Raw genomic sequence first — 25,912 nt, 5'->3', positions numbered from 1 at the left:
TTAATTGTCCATTTGTTGTTTGTTGTATGACCATAAACCGCTTAATAGCGTGCTTTTAATAAATGAGCTCGCCAGGGTTAAGAAAACGGTTGGCAAGATGGATATTGGAGATAAATACGCAACCATCTTAGAACACTAACTTCGTTTTATGTCTTGAAAAATAACTTATACAATTGTGTGCAGATATAATATTTGTGTGATACATGTATATTACAGGAAGATAACAATATTAACTCGTACATATAATATACAAGTGGAGTAAATATTTCTTTTAGAAATAATTACAATAAAAATACGTGTGAAAATATACATCTGAACAATAAATGTTAACCTGAGATCATGCCCTCCCTCCCTACTTACCACTCCCTCTCTCATCTTTGCAAGGGAAAAAAACGCCTGATCGCAGGTTAAATAAATGTAGGCATAGCCGGTCAATAAATACATATTTTAAAATCTTGGACAATACCACCCTTGTTATACCTATGTTAAAAAATAAATACAGAGAAACCGATGCCATAACCAATACAGTATTTTACGGTGTTCCCTTGCCAACACGCTCGGGCATAAAGACTCTCCAGGGAGGGGGAGTAAATCCCCGAGCGGAGATCCTGCTTGCAAACCGACGGATGTTTTATTTGGGGGGGGGGGACCGTTTCCCGTCGCGCTAAGCTTCATCACAAAAGTCTGATATTATATCAAAAGATGAATTCGAATCATGGCGACACAAATTCGGTACAAAGTCTTCCTCGGCATCAAAGAAATCGTCCTCGTTTGCCGACCCTGCTGTCTCTTCGTTTTTCGCAGTTTCTTGCTCGTTCTGTGCATTCTGTACGAGTTCGTCTTCGTGTATTAACACAGGTGGCCCATTCAGGGTCACATTATTGTGTTCAATCTCTTGTAGAGCTGCATGAATTCTCAAGTGAAGCAGACTTTGTAACAAGTGATCTCGATGTTTCCTATCAGGGAAGAGAATAACTTCTTAATTTAACTGCCAAACACGATTACAGCAGTTTTTAAGTTTCTGTTTTTAGTTTCAAAGTTATTATAATAACAGTAAAAGTGAGTCCGCTATGCGAACATGTGTGGACTTTCATTTGAATAAAAGTTGACATTATGAATTAATCAATGAGTTACTGTAGCGGTCAACAACTTCAAGTTTCGAATCGAGTAATTCGAGATACAAGGCGAAAAAACAAAGAACTTGTCAATCAATTTATTATTTACAAGACTGTTGGAAGAACAAAGTGTACTATTACTTGTCTTAAGTACTACGCTTCAAGAAACAAACGTTACCATTGCCGCTTGGGATGTCACGCAATGTGAAGGAGCGTGGTGTGACCCTTTGTCACGTCGTTCACGACAAATGCCTTTTTTCATGCAAATAAAAACCTAGAATCCTACAAGAACAGCAGTTACTAGACCAAAAGCCTTTCCTTACCGCTAGCAAGATAGGATACTATTTTCATTAAAAAAAGAAATGTTGCGTGGAGCACGTGAACTGTCTCGCATCGCTTGTTTACACAACCCTTACTTTTTGTGTAAAGTTTGTGTAAACAACTCATCGAAAAACTTATTTTCTTTCAATGAGTTCTTTTTTAACCTTTTTGGAATAAGAACTTTTCAATAAGCTTTCACAACTAATTTCTTAGTAGCTTGCGTAGAAAGGCGGATAAATATATTTTTCTGTTTACGAAATATTCACTTGAAGTCGGTGTTTTGAGAGGCGGCGAAGGACGTTATTTGAACCGACAATTGAATTATTCTGTCGCACGGTTTGGATATATGCATATTCTACGGTTCGATGTTATTTTTATTCTTTTCATGACAATGTTTTAGTTCAGTTCTGAATTCGACATCGGTCTTTTGTTAAATATACTACTTGAGAGAAATGGAGCTGGTGAATTATATCCCGGAGTCTAAGACAAGTAAAACAACATGATCAGCGAACTTGTTTTGATACAACTAGCTACAACTCGTTGTGCATTCATTGTGTTTGGCAAAGCTGAAATAAATAAATAACCAGACATTTGATTCGTTTTAATATGCGAATCAAAAATGCTTAAGCCGCACAGAGAAACAAAAACTGTGGAAAGTGAGTCAAAAGTGTGAAAAACAAGAAACGTGACCTACGACCGCAGTTGTTCAGCTCATTAGATATGAAGATTTCAGCCGTCGTAATTGTTATTTCACTTTTCATCTACGCCACCGCTGCCTTTGAAGTTGTTCCTTGATGTATATTTTCCAGCCACCACACGTTCTTCGAAAGCTGTGTCAAAAAAGGCTTCTAGATTCAAGAATAAAGTGCGACTTACTCGATACTGATCGAATTTCTGGTTTACTGCCTTGGCTGGCCATCTCACCGAAACTTAGGATTCTCCGATTACTGTCGAAAACTTCCGAAAGCACTAACCCGAGTTATCACGGAAAGTGACCCCCCAATCGGAAAAAACTGCATGACAACAATGTGTAGACTTTAAAGTCCACACAAAAATTGAGGAAATAACGTAATGAGTCACCAGGGGAACACAGCTCGTACTAAGGGCGGGAAAATAGGTAACCGGTGCCAAGCGCGGGAGACCTTGTAACCAATGGCAAGCGAGGGAAAACATGTAACCGATGGCAAGCGCGGGAAAACATGAAACCAATGGCAAGCGCGGGAAAATATGCAACCGATGGAAAGCGCGGGAAAACATGCAACCGATGGCAAGCGCTGGAAAACATGCAGCCGATGCTATTAAGGTGGCTGAATACAGTTTTTTTCGTGGCTCAAAGGCGCGCGCTACGATTTTCTGCCTGAAGTCATTATTGCTCGCGCGGGTAAAATGGCGCTAGCAACTCTAAACAGAAAACGAAAAAGAGTTTCATCTGTTTTCCCGCGCTTTACCAAATTTGTATACAAAAGAAAACTTCAAAATACTTTCAGATAGGTCTTGAAACCTGGGACGGAAAACAATACGACAAAAAAGGTGGATAAACAACCGACAGAGAAGTTCTAATTCTGTATTTCATTATCGCTCGCGCCGCATGGCGTCATATTAGCGCGCGCTCGCACGCGCAATTTGATTCGCTGCGGAGGTCGTAAAAGCCAGATTTTGATCCAGATTCTCTCGAAAACCTACCGTACAACTTATAATGAAACTTTCACAATTAATTTTAAGGGGTGAACCACATCCACAGCCAAAATTTTGAAAAAATCTGTAAGACAGATTTTGAGCTATTTTAAAAATCGGCAAAATATCACATATTCCTATTTTGCGAAAAATCTGTCTTACAGATTTTTATATAACTTTGCATGAATGATAAATCAAAGCCAATTTCTTATTTCTGAAATTTTGAGGTAGGGTCGTACGGGTAGATTTTGAGAAAAAACGCCGTTTAAACTACTAGTGCCAGTCCCCTCTTAAGCACTCGGCCGTTCATTTAAGCTGTTTATTAGCACTTTTATTTTCCAAATATCGCATTAGATGGTTTTAGGATGTAACAAACAGTGATAAGAGAAAGACAAAACTTTTCTGGAGATTGTACAAGAGAATTAAAGGTTGGACTGATTTGCCCTCTCAAAACTGTATTAAGCCACCTTAAAGCGAGAGTAAACGCGCGTTCGCCAAGTCACGATTCAGGTGCTTTTTGTTTCAGATTCGTTAGAAACAGCGTTGAAAATGTCAATACCTTGCTCTTTCGAAGTATTCCTTAGCTCGATCCAGGTCCACTTCGTCAAGATAAAGGAACCCAATCTCCGCGCATGTGTAAGGGGTGAGGTAGAAATCCTGTTTCAAGTCCTTTGATCTGCAACAAAGAAAAACAAAAAAAGTTACCCTTGTTTATTCTCTTGACTTTCCAGTTAAAAAAACAACAACAACAAATCGTAAATTAAATAACACACTGAACCTTACCTGATAAAAGCGTTTCTCAGACATTCCATAGCTTCTTTTTTCTTGTTTAGACAACGATAACACATTCCTTGTAAAAGTTTACCCAAACACAAATCATCCACGTAATTTTTATTCTCATCTACAAAGAGGAAATCACACAAAAAGTCGTCAACTAGGGGATTTTAATTTTGTCTTAATTTTGTCATTTTGTCTTGATCTACCACAGCTAACTAACATTAAAGGAAATGTACGGGAATCACTAAGAAGAATTAATATCTAGATTCAGAATCCTTTGAGCTTTGAACCAAATGGATCTTTCCACTAAGAAAATAAACCCACTCATTTTGTCACTTACCTTTTGTTTGCTTCAGTTTATGCAGGGAATTCTCCACTAATTTCATCAGAGATTGAGCTAGGTCAGGTCTATGATTGAGAACTTTAAAACCATTCCATATGTAGATAAGCTCCTGTTATGAAACGAGAAGGAACAGATAACACTTCATTGTTGATACAACAAGAATACAGAAAGGTAGAAAGTCAGAATCTACTAAAAAGCTCTTTCATGTAGTCCTGTTTATTATGCTGTACAAGGTGGCTCTAACTTTAAGTCTGTGCATGTTAAAACCCTAGTGTGCGACCATTCAAATGAAAGCCATTGAGCAGTACTTTCATGTGGTACTGTTTATAATGCTGTACAAGATGGCTCTAACTTTTAAGTCTGTGTGTAAAACCCTAGTGTGCGACCATTCAGATGAAAGCTATTGAGCAGTACTTTCATGTGGTACTGTTTATAATGCTGTACAAGGTGGCTCTAACTTTAAGTCTGTGCATGTTAAAACCCTAGTGTGCGACCATTCAAATGAAAGCCATTGAGCAGTACTTCCATGTGGTACTGTTTATAATGCTGTACAAGGTGGTTCTAACTTTTAAGTCTGTGTGTAAAACCCTAGTGTGCGACCATTCAAATGAAAGCTATTGAGCAGTACTTTCATGTGGTACTGTTTATTATGCTGCACAAGGTGGTTCTAACTTTTAAGTCTGTGTGTAAAACCCTAGTGTGCGACCATTCAAATGAAAGCCATTGAGCAGTACTTTCATGTGGTACTGTTTATTATGCTGTACAAGGTGGTTCTAACTTTTAAGTCAGTGGATGAAACTATAGCGTGTGATCATTCAAATGAAAGCTACTGAGCAGTACTTATATGTGGTACTGGGGATGATGCTGTACACACTGTATGAGGTATTAAGTTCTAAGTTTTAAATCCGTGGATGAAACCCTAGTGTGTGACCATTCACATGAAAGCTATTGAGCAGTACTTTGATGTGCTGTACATACTAGTTATGCAACGTTTTCGAGTGGTATACTATGGAATATCCCACGAGTCACTTGTATTTTCTCGGTATACACACGAGCCTTTAGGCGAGTGTGTATACCAAGAAAATACAAGTGACAAGTGGGATATTCCATAGTATACCACGAGAAAGTGTTGTATAACTATTTTATACCATGCCATAGAAAATACGCTTACTAAATTTCGTCGAGAATACAATCGCAGCGCACGATGGGAAGGTTGGGTTGAATACCGTCGAATATACAACGGCTTTCCTGTATTCTGATTGGCTGTATTTTCTATGGCATGGTATAAAAGGTGGTTCAATGAAAGCTATAACACGTGGTGCTGTTTGTTAATCGTATTTGGAATCACTTTTGTAATTCTGAACTTTAGTTCCCTTGGGAACCAAAGGGTGAAAAGGAACGGGCGTGTGTTTTGTGAATACTGCATAGTGCCAAGGCTAATGAAGTCACTTACCACTCCAGGAAGAAAAAGACGGCCATTTTGTTCAAAATATCTGTTTGCCTTGTGAATGGCAAAGTCTTCAAATGGAAGGGACTGCCCGGCGATACGTTGCTTAAAATCTGGCAGATGCCTTTTAAAAGGAAGAAAAGAAAAAGAACACTTAGCAAACAGCAAAAATCGAAGCTTGTTTACGAGCCAAAAGGACCCAAGCAACTACATCCTGTAACTTCGATTTCTGTAAAATAAATTGACAAGGAGCATTGTTACTTCCCCTGGATGGGATGGTAGGCCATCACAAGCTAAACACCCTCCCCTCTCCCACCCCCGCACAATATTTTGTCAGGTATAATCATAGTCATAAGAGGGAAAGGCGCAATGAGGTTAACCCTATGTAAAGCACCAACCCGTGAAACAAGGCCAAACCACAACACCGGGAACTCCGTGCCCTACTCTTTGCGATAAGTGTGTGGGTTCTTTAACGTCCCCTGCTAACCATATAAAAGTGAAGATGCAGGAGATGGGGCATACGGTTTATCGTCCTCAGCTTATCCGAGAAGACACTAGGACATCTAAACATATGCAGTTGTCATTGCAAAGGCAGCATATTCTTCTTAGTTATTTTTAAGACCCTGAGTGATGGTCCGGCCTGGGACTCGAGCCCGAGACCTCCCGTACAACAGTCCAGCGCTCTACCAACTGAGCTAACCGGTTGGCGGAAGAACCTAGGTAGTGGGAGGCGCTGTGAGAGAAAAGTTTTGTGCCTAAGAACAGCGCACAATGACAATGGCCAGAGAATCAGAAAGGGCTCAAGGCTTATTTAGCATTTCATTATCCGTTCACTAACCTGAACATGTAGCTTTCTGTGTCCCTCCTTTCTTCGTCGCCTTCCTTGGTTATTTTTTGATTTACAAGTCTGGCCATTACTCTAAAAGACGCCTTGAGATGCATGTAAACAGTCTGAAGATAAAGGGCAAAAACAGCAACATGTCACTTCTTACCGGCGGGAGCATTTTGACTCTCAAACCTTCAATCCTTTTTAAAGGCTCTGTTTTCATTTGGGAAAAGTGCCCTTTGGTGTAAACCACCTTGAGATACCCAGACAAACTCTGACTCTTATTAACCAATCAGAAAAGTGCAGAGCGCCAGCGAACACACCGAACGTTGACACAACTCTTGACGTCATCAGGCTACGTCATTGTTGCTTAGCAACTCATCTGAAGCAAACTGCGTACTCACACAATGGCCAAAGACTGGATTTCCGCAGTTATGGCACTGTTACGCTTTTTCGCACAACTTGCCTCGGCTGGCAATTTTATTACAACACAATGCACAAGAATGCTTCTGTAACACACCCTGAATTTAAGGTGGCCCGCGGCTAATTCCGGGAGCGAAGGTGCTATTTCTTAAATCGAATTTTGGGGATGAAAACCGTAACCGATTTCTTGGATTTTTGGTAGTCGTAATAACAAATGTTTAAATTTTATAAATCTTTACCTTTTAAAGCCCAAAATATAAACAATCGCGAGAAATAAGCACTTTATGGAAAACCTTTTTTTCGAAAATATGCGAATATTTTCAAAACGCGAAGATAGATTTTTTTTCTAATTAAGGTCAATTACTTCAAGTACGCCTAGGTTTCATGTGAGCAATTTTTTAACTAAATCGGCTGGGTAGAAATTGCTGCACAGTTGACTGTTTATTTTTCGCATAAAAATATTGTAATTGGATATTTTCGCCAGCTATTGCAACAATGCTTAATTAATGCTAAGATCATTCTGTCATTTGAAAGCTCAATACCTCCTAAAAAGTTGCTGAAAAATCTGAAACGATCGGATATTCTCCGCAAAAGTTATAATCAAATGAAGCATAAGTGGTTTACGGTGCGAAAATTGCAAATTAGAAAAATTCAGTCTTTTTCGAATTAAAAAAAATCGACCGATTTTTTTTCTTTTAATTTTTAGTATGCAAAAATCCAACATATAAGCAAACGCCCTCATCTAGTTTCGAGCGTAAAGTCTCGATGAAACTCGTCAAATTTGGCTCTTCAAGATAGCTACCTCTCTTCCTTCAGTTTAAAGCGCTTTGGAAACCCCTCAACTAACAGTAAATTATTCAAACATGCCGCATTCTCAAGATTATTTAGCACCTGGAAATGAACGCCCGTTTATTTCAAGGTGCTTAAAAATCTTGGGAATGCGGCAAGTTTGAATAATTTACTGGAACAGAAGGGTTTCCAAAGCGCTTCAAAATGGAAGACGAGAGGTAGCCATCTTCACGTACTAAATTCGGTGAGTTGAATCCAGTCTACACACACGAAACTAGATAAGGCCGTTTGTCTACATGCTGGATTTTCTCATACTTAAAAATAAAAGAAAAAAAATCGGTAGTGTTTTTGTAGTTCGAAAAACAATGAATATTTTAAAAAATACACTTTACGCACCGTAAACATCTTCTGTTTTATTTGCTTATAACTTGTGCTAGGAGTTTCCGATCTTTTCAGAATTTTCAGCATTGTTGTAGCTGGTATTAAGCTTTCAAATAATCAATGCAATCAAAACATTACACAAGCGTTGTTGTAACAACTGGCAAAAATACACAAGCATAATATTTTAAAGCTAAAATCTAAAGTCAACTGTGCAGCAATTTCTACCCAGCCGATTTCGTTGAAACTTGCTCACATGAATTCTTGGATAATTTGAACGTATTGACAGCAATAAGAAAAAAATCTATCTTCGCGTTTATAAAATATTCGCGTTTTATTAAAAAATAGGTTAATTTAAAAGTGCTTATATTTCGTGTTCACTGTTTTTGTTTGTTCCAAATTTTAAAGCTTTATTAAATTTAAACATTTGTTTTTTCGACTACCAAAAATCAGAGAAATCGGTTAAGGTTTCCATGCCCAAAATTCGATTTAAAAAATAGCACCGTCGCTCCCGGAATTAGCCGCGGGCCACCTTAACATGTCTCACAACATTTTCGCTACAGCAAGTGTTGTACGAAGTAGAATTACGTTCTACTCTTTGCAACGATTGCGGTAACGCGGCAAAAATTTTGAATGCGCCGCCCACGCGGTTTACACCAAGCAATTTGCAATGTTTCTTGAAATTTGTCTCGTAACAGCGCAACAAAACTGCGCGACAAGCTGTAACAAAAATTAACCTAGTAAAACAACACCTTAACAATAAGCCTTGCTTTCTGACTTACTGTAACAATTTTAAATCATGATAGGATTTTACACAAAAGCAGGCACTCAACAAACGGGTCACGAGAAGGCTACGGGGGTGGGGGGGGGGGGGGGGAGGTGGATTGAGGAATAAAGGGTTACTTCATTCACAGTATACTCCATGGACGTCCAGTAAGACCTTCAGATGTAGTCTACTCAGTTACTACTGGTAGTTATTTTTTAAGCTCTATTTACCTTCGACCACAAGCTCTCTTCCAGCAGAATTCCAGCATAGTTGTAAGCTTGTACCCAGTCTCCCTTGCATCTGTAGACAAATTGTAAATTTGACTCATAAGTAAAGTCAGACGGACACCAAACACTGTAATTTCTACCTGCTTTGCCTACTCGTCAAGATGGCGTCAAAAACCGTGATAAGGCCTCTTGCGGTTTGTCTGGGACCAAGTCTGTATTTTGAGGTGTGCGTATTATGGAGGTATCCGATTCGACTGTACGCAGAAATCTTAGCCTTAACGTAAACACTATTCAGTACAAAACTGATAACCGCCAACCAAAACCCCTTCCCTTTTCATATCACATACGCGCATATATGCGCTGTAGTAGTTATCTGCGCTGATCACTAGTGCCCCTATAAAATTAAGAACCTAAGTAGCCTAAAATCCCACTAAATATCTCATTTCTCCCCCCCCCCCCCCTCATTAACAGGAAAATAACACTTCTTTAAGAACCTATTTAGGCTCAGTCGGAAAAATCTACGCGGGTTTTTACTGTATTTAATGATATTGGCAATAGCATCTACTTTGCGTCTTGCACAAATTAATGTCCGCCATATTGGTGACCCAAAGGACACCAACATAGCGACTACACACTTAATAACATTCTCAAAATTATTTTCAAAATAATCTTGTTATGAAAAACGCTACTAACGAAGCTATAATTTGGACAAAACGCTCCTCTTAACAAGTTCTAACCTGTTAGTTTCTGATGATGATCATGTACGCAAACAGTTTTAGTAAAATTTGATAGAAGACAAATAATAAAAAAAACAGTACTACCAGTAGTTTGTGTACTTACGCATAGCACCACATGAGTTCCCAATAGAAAATGTGATGAAACTGTTTAATCTCTGACTGAATTGTGATAGAGTGCTTGTATCTGCTAATGGCCTGTGAAAAAGTTAACAGAATACATTCTAAGCAAATATAAATTAGTTACAAATTTATTTTACTTTCTGATTACTAAGCATCTTTTTAAGTGTTTTTAAATTTCATACAACAGACTTGATGAGGATACATTATAGTTGTTCCTTGGGTAACTGCAATAAATTAATGGCCTGCAGTTTCGATCAAATTTGAAAGTAATTTAAAATATGTGTTTGCTTTCTTGACTTTCTTGTCACTAGTTTATAATTTTTTGCGCGTCACTAGCTAAACGTTTTCCCGTGCTTTTCAATCGGAACATATTTTCCCACGCTTGGCACTGCTTACGCATTTTCCGGCGTTTTCGCTTGTAACAAGTGACACGTTTTCCCGCGCTTGCCACTGCCAACATATTTTTACGCGCTGGGCACTGGTAATAGTGGTTACCAGGGCGCTAAAAAGGAAGGGTTCCTTTTTAGCGCCCTGGTGGTTACACGTTATTAGTAACACGTTTACCCGTGCACATAAGTGCGTTTTCCCATGCTTGTAGCAAGTAACACGTTTTCCCATGCTTGTCGATGGTAACACGTGTTCTGTTCTTTACCAAGGTCATTAGAAAACTGAGAAACTTGAGTACTACAGCAGAAGTAATAATTTTTTTTTGTTAGGTGTATAAAGAGGCTTGCAGTTCCCCTTACCTCATCTAATTTTCCTCGAACTTGCTTAATGCGGCCATCAAAAAACAGAAACAAAGATCCCTGTAAAAAGCAGATAACAGTTTAATGGCCATCGACAAATTACTTATTAGTTCAATTATCGCCTAACAAAAATCTGTAAGACTTTAGCCTCACCATGTCGGACGGAACAGAATTCACCAAGAATAATTAAGATCAGTTAAAGATGGCGCGAACATACAAAGCGTAAAATCTCAAAAACGTCCACAAAATTTAGTTTCTGAACATTCGGTATGTAATCTAAAGAAAACAAAACTTTTTACAAATAAAAAGATTTTTAATCTATAAAGTTGAAGGAAACAGCTATGTTGTGAAGCGTAACGTCACTTTCTGTCATCCCAGGGCCGTAACCAGACCTTTGCCATAGATGAGGCAAGATCTTGCTAGTGGGTTTTCGGGGTATGCCCTACAGAAAATTTTGAAATCTCGACGCTCTGAATCACTTACAGAGACATTTTTAATGAGGTATTTCTTGAGAAAAATCAATCTTGTTCAATTGGGGATTATTTTCCCAACAAAACATACCAGTATTTTGTTTTTAATTTTAGGTAAAACTTTAGGCGAGGCAAGTGCCTTGTCTTGCCTCTTTCTAGTTACGGCCCTAGATCTCTTAACTTGTCTGCAGATTTTCCCATGTGAATCAAATCTGGCCAAATGGAAGGAAATTTGAACATGGGACTGTTTGTTTTCCAGCAAGGCTGAATCCATCAGAATTTTGTTTTAGGTATGTGACCCACAAGTTAAAAATAATGCTAAAAATCTCATGAAAATAAATTAGTTTCTCAATTAATAAGTTCAAGTAAAGTACCTTTGGATATGCTGTCAAAAGAGGCTGAAGAATTTCCTCTGAGTGATCTACATCACCATTGCCATTTACTAAAAGAAAAACATGATCAATGCTTTATGACAGGCAACATTGAGGCACAGTGACCTAATGGTTAGCGTGATGGACTCTGGAATAAGTGGTCCCCATTCCATCTTTGGCCAGGGTCACTTGGTACTTGGGCAAGACATTTTACTCTCACAGTGCCTCTCTCCACCCAGCTGTAGAAATGGGTACTGGGATGCAAATTATTAATACAGTGGAACCTCGATTTAACGAACCTCTATATAACGAAGACCTCGGCATAACGAACGATATTCTTCAGCCCGGCCAAAGTTACAGTAAAATGTATGGAACAGAACCTTGATATAACGAACCTCGATATAACGAAATCCTCGTTATAACGAACACATTCCGGAAGCCCAAACGTAACATGTTCCCCGATATAACGAATTATAGGTAATACGCAACAAAAGCCTAATAAAGGACACTCCAACAATGATGAAAATACTTTAATTCTAACAGGAAAACAACTTCAAAGACTTATGTCCATACCTACGGTCGTTCAGACAGTTCAGATCATTAAATACTGGGTAGTGCAACATCACAGCGTGAAAAACAATTATTAACTATACCTCGATATAACAAACATTTTGGTTGTTTTTCCGCGATTTCGTTATATCGAGGTTTTCGATATAACGAACCCTCGATATAACGAACAAATTTCCCCAGTCCCTTGGCACTTCGTTAAATCGAGGTTTCACTGTATAGAGATAAGCAAAATACCCTTCTGGGAGGCATGGTGGCCTAATGGTTAGTGCGATGGACTCTGAATCCAGCGGTCCAGGTTCGAGCCCTGGCCGGGGCACTGCAATGTGTTCTTGGGCGAGACACTTTACTCTCATAGTGACTTTCTTCACCGAGGTGTATGGGTATCAGTGAATTCAATGCTCAGTGGGGGGTGACCCTGTGATGGACTAGCATCCCAACCAGGGGGGAGTAGAAATACTCCTGGATGCTTAATGTTATGGAAACCAGGATAAGCTTCGGTATGATGGGTCACTAGGCTCAAATGCAGACTTTTTTAAAGCAAAATACTCTTAGAAACCGGAATTATCATGAGATCCAGCTATATGAGCCACTAGGCGTGAATGCAGCCTTTTCTTCTTTTCCAGTTTTTTTACTCACCTAGATATTGAGTGATCCAGGTATGGTAGGCAAGTAGAAGCAAAGAACATATTGGTGACCTTAAACTCTGACCCTTGCTTCCCTTGTGTAAATGACTTAGACCTAGAAACTGTCAATTGAAAACAAGGAAAAATAAAATTGGTTAAAGATTTGATCTATGCAAGAGACTACCTTATTCTTACTAATTTTCGCGATTTCAAAATAATCACGAAGTTTAATATGAGAGAAAAAACATTGCGCGAAATTTTTAAAAACATGCGAAAATTACACCCGCTCTCAGTGTTACGTGCATAGCGGCTTTCTGTCGACATCCATCTTTCGACGTGCTAAACAAACAACACGGATCGAAATCCGCCAATCACAGCCCACTAGCATGACCTTCTGACCTTTTCGCACATTTGCATGAAACCAACAACGGTATGTATAGGTTTTGATTGGCTCATTTCAAACAGCACGTCGAAAGACGATGTCGAAAGATGATGTCGAAAGATGGATGTAGAAAGATAGCTATGCACGTAACACTGAAAGCGGGTGTAATACCATATTTTATATCAAAACAATTAAAATTTGTAATGTTTGGAACTGCAACTATCCATCCTTGAAAATATCTTCCCGTCCTGTTTTTGACAAGCACCCTTCCTTTGATTACTGTTTACTTCAGCTTATTAATAGGTTAAAACCTCTTTAGTATCGTCACAAAAGTTTGTAGGTTTCTTGTAGTTACATTGAACCAGACCTTTGTATAATTTTCAATAGTTTGATGACTGATCCAGAAAACACTGACAAAATCGCGAAATTTAATACACCCTTACTTTAATTTTTCTTACGCGCAAAAATTAGTAAGAATAAGGTAGAACATTCAAATAAACTTACAGAGTACATAGTGTTGTAGGTGTTAGACAATTAATATTTTAAGAAATATTACCCTGTCTCCTGAAAATCCAACCCACTCCAACAATTTGATGATCATTGGTGGAAGGAGAGATAACACCTGAAAAAACAAATAAAACACAATTATTCTTAAAATTATGAATATTTGAAATCATTAATTTGAACTGCGGATGAAGAATTAATGAAGAGAAGATCCTCGCAGTTATGAACACAACTTAAGCAGTTGCAAAAAATAATATATTCATAATTCCATCTACATCTTCCCACGGTGTATTACAAACCAATTTAATGACCAGCTCCCAGTTGGCTTGTTAGCTCAATTGGTTAGAGCTCTGCACTAGAATAACAGAGGTCAGGGTTCGAGCCTAACTTTTCAGGCCTATTTTTTGCAACTGCTTAAGTTGTATTCATAACTGCAAGGATCTTCTCTTCATTAATTAACAATTATTCTTACCAAATAAGGTAATTTCAATAACAGTAATAATCTTATATTCATGTACTCTGACTCTAACAGAAGCTTGAATTCACACAATGCACTCACCAAATTAAAACCACCAATTCCTAAATGAACACCTCCTTCAAAGTCTTTTTTGTGACAAGGCTGCTGTGAGGAACACTGTTCATCTGCTACCATGTCAAGACAAGCTCTGTACAAAACAGCAAAACAATAAGGTCAATAATAGACTGTTCACAGTCCCCTATTTTTCCGTGAAGTCGTAGAGATCAATCGTTCAGTCTGATGGCCCGCCATCTTTGGTTTATGAACGCGAGCAAAAACTGGGGAGAGTGCAAAAACCTGTGGGTGGAGGGGGGGGGGAATGGGTAGACTGTAACAGCTTCACCCCGTCTCGTGTTCAAGGGGTGTGTCCAAGAGACGCAGTTAAGCTGTTACAGTCGCCACGTACCCCCGCGCTATGAACATCCTGCCCTTCACAGGATTTTTGCACTCTCCCCAGTTTTCGCTCGCGTTTGTAAACCAAGATGGTCTAGGTCAATTAGAAACAAGAAGCTTGAGAAGCTTGAGAAGCTTCAAATCGGGCGCTTAATAATTAGCTATCTGTTTTGACTTGAAAGGCAGGGTACAGTACAGTAAAAATCACTGCAAAAACAGTCACTTAAACCTATTCAGGCCGGGGGGGGCTTTTGAGGCCCTCGCTGACTTTTGACGCTTATAACTTTTTCAAGATTCAACCAAACGCTGCCAAACTTTGCACGTTTATCGAAAATTAATCTCGCAATAATTTGGTAGGATTAGTTATTGTGCCAGTAACTTGAAATCACCATGGCAACGTCATTTTGACAGCCTAAAGGCGGGGTTTTACCTGAAGACCAAGTTTTCCAACGCTTTAGGTGGCTGACGCATTTCAGTATTTTCCAGTCCTTACACTTTAATGGAACAGTATACAACTCCTAATCAGGTACTATTGTCAAGAAAATGATCACAACTTATTGACCAATGATTAGGTATTTGTTTCATACCATTACTGTAATAGAAACTGGTGAAGAATAGTAGTACTGACCCAAAGTATAAGGGCTGGAAAACACTGAAAACCATTTCAGCCGCGTTTCAAGGAATCCAAAAAAGCTTTACTTATCCCATATATATATGTTTTGCAGTATTTTGTTAATTTTTGAACGATTTTGGGGGATGTCTGGGAGGCGATAGTTTTTCTCAAAGGATTAGTAAAATGTAGAAAAATAAGAAATATTGAAGATTTAATGTGATTTTAAAATTTGAATTTGAAGTTAAAAATTGGTGGACGGACACCAAACAGTCTCCTGACAACCCGGAGTGCTCTTGCGAGGGGGTCAACTGTTTGAAGGTGTTTCCATTCTTTTTATTCAATCCCTTCTTTAAATCTCTTAAAGTTCCATTCAAATTCAGGTAGAACCCCATCTTAATTTTTGTTCTTGTGAGAAAACAACAGAAGTCAAAGGTTGCGTGATATAACCAAGCATGGATTTTAATTCTCCCTCCCTTTCCATCTCCTTAGCCTTTCACCCCCACCTGTCCCTCCCTTTCTACTCTCATTCAATTTAATGTTTGTTTAAATTTCCTAACCAATTAAGTATCATACTAATCTGTGCCAAGCAATCAGATAATATCAGAAATTTGCCTTAATTTTGATCTCCCATTCCAAGACCTTGGAGTATAAACCGCTAATAAAACAAAACACACTGATAATAATTCTCTGAGGTTATACACCTTGCAGTATTAACGTACTAACAAACTTGATAACAAGCCCCATGTCGTACTAAGGATTTTTACTGATCAACATAGAAAATGAGTTCACAATGGTTTGTTCCCAAAACGTTTTTTACTGTACAGAGGGTCTGTTTATTGACCTGTAACTTGTATACCGTATTGAAAAATTCAGAACGAACCGACTTCTGCCCGCTACCATACAGCCGTTTACTGGCAGTCTTTGAAAATCCTGAATTTCGTCAAAATGAACCAAAATAAAGTTTTAAAATTTCCTTTATCAATACGGTTCTTATCTTTTTATTCAATTCTATAAAACTGCTTTTATGCAGTACTGTCCACAAAAATTTCAATTTCCTCAAAGTTTCGGGACAAATGGATACAAAATATTTCGTGCAGAATGTAATTTGATTAAGCGAATGTTTTCACGTCTATAAATACTTCAAGCAGTGAATGAAAAACCGTTTTGTTTTCATCGATGAGAACCACTTTCAAATAGTTATGCATAAAAAATAACAATCAGATCAGAATACAATAATTATTAATGTAAGGTCTGACGCTATTATGTCTCGGCAGAGATACTTCTTTTTTGCAAGTTCAAATGTATGCAAATTTCGTGTGAAATGTAATTCGATTTCATTGTCTTGTTTACAAACTCATTCTCAAGAAAGTTGTATTTTCGTGAATAAAACCAATTGGCCTGTTTTGTTTTCCTGATCATGTTTGTCTGTGATTTTTACCAAACATGTGGTCTTTTTCGGAACTTTAAGTTGTACAAAAATTCCTATTTTAAACACAGATGTCACTTCCGGAATTTCTCATCTCAAATTCAATTGGTATTTAATTATAATTATTCGAAGTTTTCATTTTCAAGTCATCTTTTTATTCAATAGCTTTACTGATCTCGTAAAAAATTCATTCAAGTTCACACCAATACTGTACACTGCCAATGTTTTGCTGATGTCTTGAGAAGTGTCTTACTAACGTCACTAGTCAAATCTAAAATATATCCAAACCAAGTTGTGCAAACATTCTAATCTTTGTGACAGGCGACTTTGACGCCCAACTGTGCGGAAATGAAAATCGACATACTTCTTGCTAAATATATGAAAAATAGTTTTAAAGTGGAGTCCGCCTCAAAAAAATGTACCGCCAGATCACACTGCTATTTGTAGAAACCTGCAAAGCGTCTAGTTTCAAAAGTTTCCCACAAAAACATTGCGTGACATCAATGACGTTACCCCTTTTATTTACAAAAATAGCTTCAACTTGTCAAAGCAACTACAGTTTCACAATGGTGATTATTAGTACTTTACCCCTTAAGTTTTTTCCTCTGTCCTCCCGCCGAAGCAAAGAAGAGAACCAGATTGCAGATTAGCCCAAAAGTCGACCCAGTATTCCTACAACGATTTACTGTCAAAACTGAAATGAAACCGATTGGTCCAGGCTATCCCCGTAATTTTTAGGAGACTATCGTCTAGGACGACCAAAGGGTAAACTATAAATCGGCCACGCCCAATTAACAAAACATGCCGTTATGACTCCGGAAATCCAGCTCACGCATACTATACCCCGTGACTCACGCAAACCTCCGACTTACGTGCTACTACTGTCATTCCTTTCTAAACATTTTTTTTTTACCACCACCGTACCTTTCTACCCAAAAAACTCATGAAACTGCCCGGTTTTAACCTGTTTTAACCTTTCAAAAATTAGAGCGTTCGAAACTAAATAAGATCCGTAATCACAAACAACATACAGCCGTTTACCAGCACTCTTTAAAACTCCTGAAACCCTTCAAAATCAGGCAAAATAAATCTTTGAAATAACCTTTATCAATGTTTCTTATTTTTTATTCAGTTCTATAAAATGCCTTTCATACACTACTGTCAAACAAAAATTTCAATTTCCTCAAAGTTCCAAGACAAAAGAATAACAAATATTTCATGCACAATGTAATTTGATTAAGCCAATATTATCACGTCTAAAAATACTTCAAGCAATTCAGTGAAAACCCGTTTTTTTTTTCGTATCAACGAAAACCACTTTCGAATAATCAATACATGAAAATAACAATAAGATCAAAAGGAAGAAAGGAACCTTTCTAATTATTTGAAGACTTTCAAAGCCGTGATATTATGCATCCAATCCGCGATAAAATTTAATTACAACAAAATCCAAGTTCTCATTTTGAAGTCCATTTTTTTCAGTTGATACCTTTATCCAACTTGTGAAAAATTCCATTCAAGTTCCTATTAATACTGTACATTCCCAATGTTTTGCTCAGGTCTTCAGAAGCGTCTTACTAACCAAATCTAAAATAATTCCAAAACATGCTGTACAAACATTCTACTCTTTGTGACAAACGACTTGACGACCAATTGTTCAGAAATGAAAATCGACACAGTTCTTGCTAAATAAAAAAAAAAGTTTTACGGCGGAGTCAGGCTCAAAAAATATACCGCAAGATCACACCCCCATTCATAGTCAGAAACCAGCAAACCATCTAGTTTGCTAAAAAAAATACTGCGTGACATCAATGACGTTACCTTTTTCATTTACAAAAATAACTTTAACTTGTCAAAGTAAGTGCAATTTCACAATGGTGAATATCAGTACAGTATGGGGCCCAGTTCTCGGCCGGGTCCAGTTCTCGGCCACTTTGTGTTTAACGCGTTTTTTCACACTCCAGTTGAATTAAAAGAAAAAGGTATTTCCTTCAAACGATAGACTGATTCATGTGCTTTAAGTATCTTGAGTTTGATCGTTCAATTCGATATAGAAAGCTCACACGTCGAGTTTACGCGGAGGTAGGTGAATTTGCATTCCCGAAAAATTTGTTTGTTTACGGCTCCTTAAAATTCATGGATGTAGTTAAATTCGTATTTTATCCAAAAGCCCCCACCATACGAGCTAATTTTTGGCATGTGAAACGTAGAATAATTCAGCTTTCTGCTTTAGTTAACTTTTCGTTGAACCGTTGTATTTTTTGGTCTTAATTTACTTCGAAAGTTTTTCTTGCGACGTTTGCGTATTTGCCAGTTCTCGGCCACCCTGCTCGCTATCACAGCTTAGCGCTTGGTTTTTAATATAATTTCATCTGCTGCTGCCAGAATGAAAGAAATAAATGTTTTAAAAATAAAGTTCAATCTTATCTCTAAGTTTTGAGCTGACTCTTGTCTTGTCTATTATTTCTACAACACCTAAATCTTTCAAGACCTTTTCACTGCAAAATAAACCATCTAAATGCCCGGGTCACACAATGCGTTGCTAGAACCTGCACATAGGCAACTAGGCGCGTTAAAATCCTTCTTTTCTAAAGTAAAACAAAGCCTCATAAAAATAATTTGGGATCGATATAACATAAATAGGTTTACAGAGTGATTTTATGACTGTGAAAATTAATTGAGCATTTTTTTTACAGATAATTACGCACAAGCTTTTTAGTGGCCGAGAACTGGGCCAAGGTGGCCGAGAACTGGGCCCACAAATGGAGCTTTTATTTTTATTATTGCTCGGGAAAAATTAATTTTTGACCGGTCGATAGCTTTACACCAAAAAGCTGAATAATGTAGCTTGCTCTGGGAGAAATTTCAAGTTCCTGCGGTTCTTCTGAGGTAAGAAATACAAGTTTACGTCAAAAGTGGCCGAGAACTGGGCCCCATACTGTACTTTGCCCCGTAAGCTTTTTTCTCTGTCCTTCCGCCGAAGCAAAAAAACACAACCTGATTACACATTAAAGATGAATTCCAGTCCGTACTGCGCAATCTCGGCTGCAATGTTTATTTGAGCCCACCACGAAGGAATGTTTACAAGCAAAACTAAAAATTCCGCGACAAACTTACCTTTTTCTTCATTATTAACGCCAGATATCCTTGCAGAACAAATAATATCGAGTAGAAGAACCTTGACGCTATTTCAAACCGACGTTTCAGCTCATCGGAAATCCTTGAACGAAACGAACTGTAATGGCGGACTAAAAAACCTCATGTATGCTGTCACCGAAGTGTAACGTTTCAACGAATTCAAAACAAAAACGAAAACAAACCCCGAGTCTGCGCAGTACGGACTGGAAATCAGCTTTAACCCAAAAGTCGACCAAGTGTGCCTGCAACGATTTCCTGTCAAAACTAAAATGAAAACCATTGCGGTATGCGTCACCCGTACAACCCTCCAAGTTAAGACCATTTTAGTCGCCATGGCGACTAAAATTTTGGAGCTGGCGACCAAATTGGAACTGAAGTCGCCAGCCTGGCGACTAAAATAAAGGAGAAGGATTGAAAGCGTGGCTTAATTAAGCGACTAAAATTTTTCACTGGCGACCAAACTTGAGCAGTCGGTGGCCAAATGGCTACTAAGCAAAAAAATAAACTTGGAGGGTTGCCGTAGCGGTTTTGTAGCAACCCCAAGCTATCCCCGTCTTTTTGGCCGCGCCAGGAGACTACGCTCTAGGACGACCAAAGGGTAAACTATAAATCGGCCATGCCCGATTAATTACACAAAAACATTTCCTCTCATGGCTTGTGTAGAACATGAGCCACTTCCATTGAAAGTTAAACACTTTGATATCTGTAACATCACATACTGTATTTATTCGATTAAGCGCCCAACCTCGAATAAGTGCCCACCCTATACATGTAGGTTGGAAAAGTTAATAAGCACCCACCCCACCCCACTTAAATGAGGGCACAAGCGGAATGTTGATTTTTGTTGAAGTTGAGATTAAAATTGCTCAAGTACTACTTGAAAGTTACTGAAACTTTAAATGAACAGTTAAAATTCAGCTTTCCTACATCTTCACGTTTAGTTCTTATACATTGTTTTCTTGAAAAATAAATGTACTATTTGCTATAAATGGTGAAAATTTTAATAAGCGCCCACCCTCAAGTTCCAAAAATTTAATAAGGGCCCAGGGCGCTTAATTGAATATATACGGCATTTTTTATGGAAGTAGCATATTATTCCAAGCTACTTGTACAAGTTTATTATTAATAACTAAATTGTACTTGATAAAATCAACACTCCATTTAAGTAACAAATGGAAGTCAGTACTTGTAATTCTGATAACAGCTCCTGATTTTGAAAGCTCCCCAAACAAAGCTGACAAGATTGTCATCCTACAGGAATACAAAAATATGTGAGCAGTATATAAATACTATTCACTCTTATATTTGCATCAGGTTATGGCATGAGAAGGTGCAGTGACCAAATGGTTAGCGTGCTGGACGCTGGATTGAGTGGTGCAGGTTTAAACCCTAGCCAGTGTTCTTGGACAAGTTACTAAATATTATTACTCACAATGCCTCTTCTAACCTGGCCACTGGGCCCAATGCAGATTTTTTGTGTTTGTGTTGGGGTTAGATATAACCCTTGGTACAATTTGGTGTGGTGTAGGTGTCCAATTACAGGTATCCAATTTAAAGTTGTTCAAATTGGATACCTGTTATTGGACACCCACACGATCGCACGCCATTTACACGACAAATAGGCACGCACAGAACCAATCAAAATCAAGAAATTTGTTAATAGATATGTAAGGAAATAATTATACTACTACTACTAATAATAATGATAATAATGATAATATTACTACAGTCTAAGCTCTCTTAAGCGGACACCCTCGGGACGCGAAAAAAGTGTCCGCAACTGGAGCTGGCCGCTTACGAGAATGGTTCTCGTAAGCCGCCACTAGAGGTGTAGGGGATAGATGGCCGCCTACAGGAGCTTGCCCAGCTAACATAATGCAAATATGCATTAAGTGGTGTTTCGAAATGTAACCGGGCGTGGTTGACGACAAAACAAACACTGAAATATGATACTGTAATTACTGTAAAATCTTTGTGACGCACGGCGATGTGAAGTTGATTGATAAAAACAAGATACAGAGGTTGTTAAAAGGATTTTCTTTAGGGTGTCTGCTTACGGGAGCTTGAAAAACAAAGAAAAAGTCTGAGTCGTAATCTCTGAAAGTGTCCGCGGCCGCTTATGGGAATGTCCGCTTACGAGAATGTAAAAATACAGAGTTTGTATGGGAGTTAAAACGGCGTTTCAGACAAAGCGGCCGTAAGTAGAGCTGTCCGCTTTCGAGAGTGTCCGTTAAGAGAGCTTCGACAGTAATATTAAATACCTGAATAAAGGTAAGCAAAGCATCAAGTAACAGACATTCTGTATAACACAGTTCTGCATGCTTTTCCTCTGAAAATTGAAAAACACTGTTACTATATAATTGGAATTACTCTAATTACTGGAATTCAAATGTAATTTAATGTGACTTTGGAAATCATACAACATAAAGCTCAATTATTCAAGATGTATTTAATGAACAAAGGACAATAACTTATATATTTACCTTCAGTGAACTCATCATACGAGGGATTCCAAATCCAACTCGAAAATGTCTCTGACCAAGTTGGCTTTTTCCTGTGTCTGAAAATAATTGGTAAAGAATTACATGTAGTAGTTAAGTTACTTATTGCTTTTTGAAATCTTAAAGCTGAAAAATCAGAGATCATGTCTTTAATATATTAAAGCTGGCAGCAATTACTCCTATAAAATATTCATACATGTAAGCCTTCTTAAATACAATACTAACAACAATACTTGTAATAACCTTTATTTCACCTTGAATTTAAAGTAGCGAGATTGCAAATATCTTTGAGGAAATAAATAATGAATAAATAAAATAAGACGAGTATGGAATATAAAATAAATAATATACAAAATTACAATATGTACAATCACGTAATTAACAATAAGACAGAAGGTACGTTGTTTGGTTCCCTCTGGAAACTGCAATTTAGCTTCATTCTTTCCTTAAAAAAAATACACACCCTCTGGCCCTAAAAATTTCCAATGACCTTTAATTTCTTAGAGCATGTATGAAATTTTGTTGAGCCGCACATTTACTAGTAATAAGACTGACAACATGTGATGCACAGAGTAAACTGATTTGATACCTTTCACAAACACTCACAGCATGCTTGATGCTATCACTTGCTTTCTGAATGGCTTGCTGAAATGACATGGATTAGAAAATCAGAGAGTGAGGTGCACTAAGCCCACACCTAACTGCAAAAACATTGTCATAGAAAAAAAATGATTTGTGTGCATGCCTGAACAATTCAATGCTGTCAAACGTGAAAAGTGTTCTCTTATGCTGTAAATGCCTTTTTCAGTAGTTTGGAGTAGATATAGCTAATATCTGTCCAAAAAATACACTTTGTTCAAAAATCGCCAGCTGCCAAAGGGTTAAATGGGGTACAAGTGTCCCTTATAAGATAAAAGGTAAAGTCTGTGGTTCAGCCTAGTGGCCCAACAGGCTGGAGCTTATTATCCGAGTTTCAGTAGCATGAAGCAACTAGGAGTATTTCTACTCCCCACTGAATGAGATGCTCATCGCAGGGTTACCCCCAGCATTAAATTTGCCGGTACCCATTTATACACCTGGGTGGAAAGGGGCACTATGAGAGTATAGTGTCTTGCTCAAAAATACAACCCAGTGCCTTGGCCAGGGCTCACCCCCAGACCACTTGATCTGGAGTCCAGCTTATAACCATCAGGTTACCACACCTCCCACGGTGCAAAGAAAATGTGTGTTTTTTTTCAGCTTGCTCTTGAGGTAAGTTGGAACTGCTGTGTGCTAGCCTGAAGGCCTTTCTCAGTGGCCTAACGCACAGAGAATTTGAGGAATAAAGACTGACTGCTTGCAGTCTATTATTAAACCATTGTAAAAATATAGAATTCTTAAGCTTCCTGAAAATAGCAACCTATATATTGGACTACATCAACCCTCCAAGTTTATTTTTTTCTTGGTGGCCATTTGGCCACGGACTGCTCAAGTTTGGTCGCCAGTGAAAAATTTTAGTAGCTAAATTAAGTTCACACTTTCAATCATTCTTCTCAATTTTAGTCCTCAGGCTGGCGACTTCGGTTCCAATTTAGTCACCAGCTCCAAAATTTTAGTCGCCATGGCGACTAAAATGGTCTTAACTTGGAGGGTTACTACATGTACGAGTACGAGATTGAGAAGGAGTAGGAGTTTTCAAACCAAATTAATTTTGTGTGCTTCATACAATCACTTATTGCACCAATCTTATCCTTAACATAAATTTATGTGTTAGTCAGCAACAGGAAAGAGTTACAGTTTGGGGGATACAATCTGTCTCGAAATTGCAAAGTCATACTCGTACTCGATCTTGTACTCGTAGTCAAATCTAAAGGTTGCTTATAACTACTTTCAGTAATAATTGGGGCTATATTTTAAATGTTTGACAGCGTAAAGCAGGGCCAGTGCACAATGGTCATTTGAGGTATGCTGATATTTTAATATGAGAATTACGATGTTAATCAATTTTGGAACAAAAAGACGAAAAAATCAATGTTACTTACCAATACTAATAGTTATATTTATTTTGTTAAAAAAGCTTTACTTACTTGTTCAAATTTCAACAGAGCCTGAATGCAGATAACACTGCTATACGCCACTGCATGATACATGCTTTTATTAATCCTTAAAACAACAAAACATAAGTGATTACATGAAATACTATTAGACATTAATTTTTATCGAAATAAAATTATTAATTATAGCAACTTTCTAGGGCATAAAACGGTTTTCCCTCTTATTCACCCATTTTCGGCATTTTTCCAAAAAGCAAGCAAATAAACTCTAATTTCATAGTCTACTTAACTCTTATAGACCATCAAAATGCAACTATAAAATGTCCAAAATCTTGCATTTAAACCACCTCACTGTGGTTTCACTTATAATTACCAGTATATTTAAACCAGTTATTTATGTTTCATTGCAATGTTCTTAGAGTGAAGACCATGGAAAATGTGATTGATTTGTTTAAATTATATACCTGTGACCATTTGATTGTAGGTATGGCTGCATGTGTCTATAACCCCACTCATGCAAATCATTAGAAGCAATCCTGATATTTTGATTCAACATCTTATAACAATGTGGCCTTGTTGTGACATGTTATGGCCAAGCAAGCAAAGCATGCTGCAAAAATATGTATTTTTGATGAAACTAAGTCAGGATTAAGAGAGCTGGGAGGAACACTCCCACCAAATAAAACATGGAGTCCCCCTTCCCCGAGTATAAACTTCTCACCATGGTTCCAGTTCACTTTTTGCTTGAAGGAACTTGTTTGAAAAGCAGAGGTCTGCAGCTCTGTTTATCATCTTTATGGCATCTACCATTGCCAGGGAATTATCTTCTGGGCTAAAAAATGTAATATTTCACAGTTGTGATGATTAGGAGCCATCTGACATATTATTAGTTAACAGGAACATTTAAATTTATATCCCCCACCCACCCCGAGAATGGGAGGCACAGTGGCCTAATGGCAAGCTGGACTCCAGATCAAGTGGTCCGGGTTTGAGCCCTGGCGAGGGTCACTGTGTTGTGTTCTTGGGCAAGAAACTTTACTCTCATAGTGCCTCTCTCCACCCAGGTGTATAAATGGGTACTGGCGAGTGTACTCCTGGGGGTAACCCTATGATGGACTAGCATCCCATCCAGGGGGGAGTAAAAATACTCCTAGTCACTTCATGCTATGGAATAAATAAATAAATAAAATGTCTTTATTGCGCTTATTAAAATACATAACAAACGTTACATGTAAAAATTACTTAAAATTGACCTTTACCCACACTGGGGAATCAAATCAATAACCCCCCCCCCTTATTTCTTGTCAAGTTCTTTAAAAAAATCCTACCCGTCTTATTCTAAAGAGCCTTATCCATTCGGGGGAGGGGGTCCCGTAGAATGAAATGTCCCACGGTGCAAGTAATTATTAGTCGAGGCATGTTTTATCAAGTACGATTTGGAATAAACAAGTACTTCTACATGTACCGGTATGTTTTTATAAAGACTACAAATTTCTAGTATTTAAAAACACTGCTACCCTTTCAAAAGTTATATTACTCGTGCTCATTTACTAAACATGTACCGTATTTGACCGTATTTGCCGCAAGGCTTTTGGAGTTTGTTTATGTATTGTGATCGAGAGAGCCACCGAAACGCCGAAATTTTAATACATGGCCCCGGTATTTGAGAACAACAAGTATTA

General features: G+C 38.0%; 1 protein-coding gene across 1 annotated transcript; it reads right to left on the bottom strand.

Moving 5' to 3' along the window:
• Nucleotides 1-140: 140 nt before the first annotated feature.
• LOC144638740 (tetratricopeptide repeat protein 39B-like) lies at nucleotides 141-25,058 on the bottom strand. Its single transcript, XM_078497988.1, has 19 exons — nucleotides 24,952-25,058; nucleotides 24,264-24,339; nucleotides 22,787-22,842; nucleotides 22,180-22,256; nucleotides 21,958-22,025; nucleotides 20,883-20,947; nucleotides 14,169-14,274; nucleotides 13,662-13,727; nucleotides 12,737-12,845; nucleotides 11,534-11,601; nucleotides 10,690-10,749; nucleotides 9,927-10,018; nucleotides 9,090-9,159; nucleotides 6,516-6,628; nucleotides 5,684-5,801; nucleotides 4,228-4,339; nucleotides 3,894-4,011; nucleotides 3,670-3,786; nucleotides 141-956 (listed from the first exon to the last, which is right to left on the bottom strand). Exons 1-19 carry the CDS (start codon nucleotides 25,038-25,040, stop codon nucleotides 665-667), a joined length of 1,872 nt encoding a protein of 623 aa, XP_078354114.1. The 5' UTR covers nucleotides 25,041-25,058; the 3' UTR covers nucleotides 141-664.
• Nucleotides 25,059-25,912: the final 854 nt, after the last annotated feature.

The sequence above is a fragment of the Oculina patagonica genome, chromosome 14, assembly GCF_052425735.1.
Source record: "Oculina patagonica isolate OP01 chromosome 14, crgOcupat, whole genome shotgun sequence".
NCBI classification, from domain to species: Eukaryota; Metazoa; Cnidaria; class Anthozoa; order Scleractinia; family Oculinidae; genus Oculina; species Oculina patagonica.
This window is presented reverse-complemented; position numbering and strand designations above follow the sequence as displayed.

Bases quoted from the DNA above. Each gene is read 5' to 3' on its own strand.
- LOC144638740 (XM_078497988.1), bottom strand. From the start codon at position 25,040: ATGGTAGATGCCATAAAGATGATAAACAGAGCTGCAGACCTCTGCTTT. The intron at 22,843-24,263 runs GTAAGTAAAGCT...ATGTCATTTCAG, and splicing joins CTCTGTTGAAATTTGAACAA to CAAGCCATTCAGAAAGCAAG. The intron at 5,802-6,515 runs GTTAGTGAACGG...TCCTTTTAAAAG, and splicing joins ACAGAAAGCTACATGTTCAG to GCATCTGCCAGATTTTAAGC.